General features: G+C 48.1%; 1 protein-coding gene across 1 annotated transcript in view; it reads right to left on the bottom strand.

Annotated features, from left to right (window-relative positions):
• Positions 1-3,945: 3,945 nt before the first annotated feature.
• The window catches only part of IKZF3 (IKAROS family zinc finger 3 (Aiolos)), a 30,303-nt gene continuing 27,600 nt past the window's right edge, over positions 3,946-6,648 (bottom strand). The window contains exon 7 of the mRNA XM_009697756.1: positions 3,946-4,649. Within this exon, the coding sequence (XP_009696058.1) occupies positions 3,946-4,649 (704 nt within the window). The remainder of the gene's footprint in view (positions 4,650-6,648) is intronic.

Below are 6,648 nucleotides of genomic sequence, written 5' to 3'. Positions count from 1 at the left end.
CCTCTCCCCCACGCCGCTTGCAAAGGGGATGCCTTGTGCGCGGGCAGCGTCACACACGCATGCCTGGCATCACCTGCGGACGCCTGGGAACCCGGGCGCAAAACCGGCCTCAAGCGTTTGCCAGCGCCGCGGCTCAGCACCCGGCCAAGGCCACCACTGCCGCCGCACGCGTCAGGGTTCCTCTCTCCTCTGCACTTCTACCGGAGCCCGGTTTCGCTATGACTCTGCTCGGTAACACCAGGGCGAGGAGGACGGCGCTTCGTGACACACCACGTCGCAGGGAGCGAGTCCTGAAGCCGGGAGCGGCTGCCTGCCCGCACGCTCGGGTGGGCGCCGAGGGCAACCCCTGGGAATCGCTGCTGCTCTAACGGGGCAAATTTGGGCTGTTCCCCTCCCTCGAACGCTTGTCCTGAGCTTGCAGGGGAGACAAGGGAAACCGGCGGCAGCCCAGGTCGGAGAAGGGCACGTTTCCTTGGACTCTATCATTCACCTATGAACCAAAACTAAAGACCGGTACCATTTCTCAGCAGTCAGAGGAGCAGACTACATTACCTTCACATCTCAGAGCGTATCAGCACTCCACTGAGCAACGAGTGGAAGCACCACGGGCTGGTCACAGGACTCATCACATCACTGTGATTTACAGATCCCAGAGGCGACAGACGTGAGCAGCTCCGGCTCCAGCACGCCGGGCCCGCTGCCTTCAGCTCGCTCCTCCTCATCAGCCAGTATTTGCCCTGCACTTTCCAGCTCTGAGTTCTGTGATCGCCTCTGCTTTCACGGCTGAAGGAACGAGCTTTGACCGTGGGAGAGCAGCGAAGTACAGTGCAGCACCCAGGCTCCCTTCGACTCTTATGTACACGGGAGTTTACTGAAATTTAAAAAAAATTCAATAAACTTTTAAGCACAAGAGGCTCGTTTCTTAATGCAAAAAGCTGGTTTCCTGAGCCTGCCCGCTGTCTGGGTATAATTCGTCAGTAAATAAAGAAACCATGCGAGACAGAAGAAACAGCTGGTTGGAGTGCGTTCAAAGAGAACGGTCCAAACAGAAATTTGTTTCGTACCAAAATAACCGAACCAGCAGCAGAATAAATCAGGCTCACAACAAATACCAGCGGTTTTTTCCCCTCCATTTTCCCAGATGAGGAGATCTACAAAGCTCCTCTGAGCTCAGAGCCCTGCCCGACACCGAGCGCAGCCCTTCGACCTTCGGGCACGGCCCAACGGGCTTCCTGCCTCCCTCGCCACCACAGCCGGGGCTCGGCCCACCAGGGAGGGGGCTCAATTCCTGGGTCAGCGCTGCGGTACGGGGTCTGCCACGCCGGTGGGGTTCCCCAACGCAAGAGGAGGCACACAGGAGGGGTCAATCCTGGCACCGCACGAGGCTGGCGAGTCCAGCTCCCCAGCCCTGTTCCCAGGACACAGCTAAGGCAGACTCTGGCCCCGGTTCAGGGAGGCACAGGCAGACACTTGGCGAGCATCACACAGCAGATAAACGGTACTCATAAAAATATATATTTTAATAAATGACTAGGTTGAAATTCCACAACACGTGATTGCTCAACAGCAGAGCCATAAAGAGGTTACCGCTTGGCAACTCCAGACAGAGCCCCGGGAACTTCTTTTGGTTCAGCCTATCTTGAAATCACAACTCTGCTCAAGCAGTGGTGGGAAAACGGTGCCGTCTGGGCCAGACACTGCAAAAACCTCCCTCCTTCCTTTCAAAAACCTGGCAGCATTGCTCACGCCGAGTTGCTCAGAGGCGCAGTGGTTGATTGCTCACCTTAGCTGGGAAGCAAGGGTAGGTGGCTGAAGCCCTGCCTGGCGGTAACTGCAGAGTGGGAGAGTAATCTGAAGAGTGTTTTCAAGGATTCGGTAGCGGCGTGAGAAAGAAACCAGCGGTGCTGCGTGACACACATTCGGCAATCTGAGGAGCTTCCTGTGCAAACGACAAGTTACGTTTTACTATGCGTAATCTTATTCATTTCTGTTGAACCATGAGGAGTGTTTTCATCAGCCACGATGTGCGTGTAACTCAGTCGCTTCCTCCACAAAAATGCAGCCAGAGAGATGGAGTTACCGAACGATTTACACCAACTGACGCGGGGAACTGGCTGAAGCCTTTCCAAGTCCAGGCTGCTGCCCGGAAGGCAGTCCTCCGACGATCCGGTTAAGCCCTCGGTGGAACCGCAGCCTCACGTGCAGACAGATCATTTGTTACGCCATGACAATGGGTATTCATCGGGGAAGAGCCAACATCCACCCGCTGGCCATATGCGCCAAACGACGGGGAACTGGTTATTGGAAGAGATCCTAAACCTATTTTATAACCACACACATAACATCACACAAGGTAGCAAAATAATTCTCCTTACCCCCAACAATGTGCTAGATCCTACATCCTGCTTTTCTACAGCACTTTAGATACTCAAGCACTCTGCAGATCAAATTATCCTTCTTCAAACATACCCTTGCTGGGAAAAAAGAATGTAATTTTCATTTTTGTACCTTAAAATTCAGGGAGGGAGATAGTATTTGAGCCAAAAGAGTGAACCCAGGTCAGGGGGAGGAACGAAATTCAGTACTTCTTGACCCCCCAGCACCCCACTAGGTCTCTGCGTCCCAGCCTTCCCTCGTGGAAATGGATGGATCATCACAGATCTTGGCACAGCAACACTGAAAAAGTACAAAAGCCAGGTAGATACCAAACCATATAATGGTCCATCGGAACACACTTAACTGTATTATACAAAAATACTTTGCAAAGAATAAACATTCACTCAGCAAAACTGTTATCAAATTCATATCTTCAGCACAGTGACTAATAATACAGCTGCAGAGCAATGATTAGATTAAGAGAACTATTTTAAAAACCAGCTTCAAAGTAATGGTAAATACTCATTTTGCAAAACAGCACTTTTCACTCCGAGGGATATCCCCACGTAAAACCAGACAGTGTGATTGAGCTGTCCGCTCCCACACATTCATGTATGCAGATTCTCACGGTGCCTGCTGCCAGGACAGGGTGACTCCCGCTCCGAGCCCAACGCTGTCCGCAGGGACGCTGCGTGCCAGGGCTGGCCACGGACCGGACGGCACGGCCCCGAGTTCTGCTGCTGGAGCTGAGCGGGAGCAAGGCGGGGGCACAACGCACAGCGCAGTTTCGTCCTCATTCTTGGCATCCACCAGAAAGGAGGACTTCCCATCAGTGAAAATCGGGATTTCCCCCCAACTGCATGGATGAGCCAACCAATGATCTCACTGGGTATCCCAAAAATGCCTGCTGTTAAAAAACCCCAACCCCAAAATAGGTCTCCTATTTTGCTATTACTGAGTAAGACGCATGTGGGAGTGACTTTAAAGAAAGCGAACAGAGGGGTAAGAAAAATGAAAGCGTGGTGGGGCCACATGCTCTTTAAGACTTAGGGGAAAACCTTTAAAGAGGAATTAATAATCCCTCCCAGACATGCGTTTTCCTTGTTTCGGTGATTAGCCATTTGAAGACCATGGGGACTGTAACAGCTAGAAAAAGCTCCTCCTATATACTGCTGGCTATACATCTGACCAAGCAGGGAAACTGGCAGCAGGGCATAAAAACCTTTTGCACTGAGTTAAAGCACACATTATAAAAACAAATGCACGTTAAAAAATAAAAACATTTTAAATGGCTCTTGATTTTCACAAAAGTAAAAGTTCATATAAAAATCGATCTCTGCTCCTGGTATTTCATACAGTACCATTCACCACAGCAGCGAGGCATAGATGCTACAGAACACTGAATTATTTGTAAAGAAAAATTTAAAAAGGCATCACCTCCCTGTGACACTCATTTAAAAACTGGCATAGAAAAATACTCAATAAATTTCTATATACTAATTAAAAAACAAACAACAAGCCTCCCGTCCAATCTAAAACAAAGCCTTTGACCTTGGAAAACCGGTCCTTTTATTTGAGTACTACTCTGTGCTCTCCTCGTGCTATGTGTGAGGAAAATTCGTAACGGTCATGGCTTCTGTACCCACAGACGTTGCACTCGAAGGGATCGCGGAACCCATGGCAGCCCATGTGGATGGTGAACATCACATAATCCAAAAAGAGGACGCGGCAATGGTCACACCGGTAGACCCCGATGGCTTCCCCTTCCTTGTTGATGACCTTAAAGGCATCGCGTGGGCATATGGCAGGCGGCTTGATTATGTCATATGGCCTCGGGAAATCCTTCAAGGACTGTAGGCCGTTGCGGGCCTGAGCAGGGATCATCTGGCTTTGATGGAAGGCAGGGTTCTGCCGTTCCTCGTGGTTGCTGTCAGTGTCTGTGGAGTCTTGGCCGCTGTTGTTTGGGGAAAGGCCTCTGTCGGAAGACAGGCTTTTGTCCCTCAGGTGGGCATGGCTCTTCTCTGCCTCCTGCGAGGTGCCGTTCGGCACGTCGGAGCGGGTCAGTGGTATGGGGTACAGGCTGCTGATGACGGGGACCATTTCGGAGGTGGGAGCTGGCGGTGTCTGCACAAGAGGGCGCAAGGCTTCAGCCCCAAGGTAGGTGATGGCGTTGTTTATGGCCTGGTCCATCATCCGTCCTTGCATTATGTCGCTTTCCTTATCGTACATGAAACTTGAATTATAATTGACATCAAAACTATGTCGTTTCTCACCTGCAAGAGAGGAGAGGTATTAAATTACCTGGGTGGGCAAAGAAGTACTCAAACTCCCTGATGCCTTTTCTAAATGGCAGTAGTCTCTGGCAAGTAAGGAGGCATGAAATGTTCTCTGCTGAAAGAGGCTGTTCATACACACAAGTAGCCTTTTTTTTGGGGGGGTGAGGGGGTTGGGTCTTGTTATTTTTTTAAAGTTCAGGCTTGGAAGAAAAAAAATCTAATAGAGCAGGTGGTGGGGATACTTAGTGGACAAATCACCATTGAATTTTTTAAATTATTCTGGGTTTTAAGAGGAAGAATATTATCAAAGCTTCCATAGATAACTTCTCCCATTTTTTTTTCTAGAAAAAGGTAAATAATAATTAATGAAAATACTTGTGAAAGAGCTAAGTGATAATGAACCAAAATACTCCATTTTTGGTACCAAGACTGCAACCTTTCATTCTTGCCTTGTCCCCTAAGAAGCACAGCCCTCTCTAAGAGGAAAAGTGAAGACAAGCGCCGGCTGAGATCTGATGCACTTTTCATTACTTTTACCCATCCGACAGAGTCATCTTTTACATGTCCTTGGACACTGAAGTCAATTTTCCCCACTGTCATCCGACAACTGCAGCTTCCTCTGCACCACGCCTGGCTTCTCTGAACTCTACACATAATCTAACTATCTAAATTCAGATAATCTAACACTGGCAGCTACGTATATATGTATAGGACAAGACATTTAGGGTCACTTGACAGGGGGCTAGTGAAAGAGGAGTGAAACGTAATCCTCTCTGGGTGTGCTGGGGCTTTGAAAGCTCTAGACTAGGGAGAACAGGAGGAGAGTTAAGAGAGCCTACCTGAAATTCTGCTCGTGCCTCTGCCAGCAAGGACTGAGGCGAGGGAGGGTGGGCTGGGCAGCACACTGCAACTAGTTTTCTCTACACCAGGTGCAAGGAAGAAATAAAACTGCACCCCAAAAGGACAAAAGTAACTTTTTTGGTGAATGTCTAGAAATAAGTAACTGAATTCTGTGGTTACATAAAACATAAAATTGTTCATAGTCTTAAAAAAAACGGACCAGACCAAATGTTTCACGTGCAAGTAACTTGCAAACATCAGATCCACTAATCTTTTAGTTACGGTAACTCGAGTAGTGCAGATGTTTATCATCACCTGTCAACACCATGACTCAATGTATATGAAACTCATTAGGTTTCACTGCAGAGGCAGAAAACCAGGAGCTCACGTTTCTTTTATAAAACACTCAAAAAGGTTAGTGAACCACAAGAGTGTAACTGCTTCCAACCCTCAACAAAACTTACTATCCAGCTCTACACAGAAGGAAAGAAAACAATATAGCACATTTGTATGACTCATAAAACCAGCTCCAGGCAAGTGAAAGATGTGAATAAATAAATTTGAAATTTAAAAAAAAAAAAAAAAGGCAACAAAAGCAAAAATAGACAGGACTCCCTGCAAATTTTGGGTTAGGATTCACTGTCATAAGGTAAGACACAAAAAACGCAATGTATGATCAACAAGGCTCTCACAGTATTCTGTTATTCCACTGTCCTGGTGGCTTTTTAAAGTCCCCACAACAGCCCATTCTGCTTCCCTTAAATCACCAGTTGTATCAAATGAAATGCAAATACCCAAATGCTCTTCTGACATACATTAACATGTCATGTTGCTGTACACTTTTAAAAGGCCACGGCACATCAGACGCAGACTCCTTATATGAGAAGGCAACAAATCAGGCTGCAACCCAGCCTGTGACATTTCTAAGATACTTTGAGAGGCAAAGGAACTACATACAGAACGGTTTCTCTCTCTCTCCCCCCCCGCCGTCTCAGCAGACACCCCAAGGCAAGCTGGCGTCTGATTTCGGTACCTTGGTTAAGATGCCTGTATTTAGGTAGGCTGAATCTGCATGAAAGTGCCACAGAAAGTGCTAATTGTATATCCAGAACGTCAAGCTATGGTACCGTATCGCAATCAAGCAGAGGTGGGGGGG

The sequence above is a fragment of the Cariama cristata genome, unplaced genomic scaffold (genome assembly GCF_000690535.1).
Source record: "Cariama cristata isolate BGI_N322 unplaced genomic scaffold, ASM69053v1 scaffold8263, whole genome shotgun sequence".
Classification (NCBI taxonomy): Eukaryota; Metazoa; Chordata; class Aves; order Cariamiformes; family Cariamidae; genus Cariama; species Cariama cristata.
The sequence above is the reverse complement of the archived record's forward strand: the minus strand, read 5'-3'. Positions and strand labels throughout refer to the sequence as shown.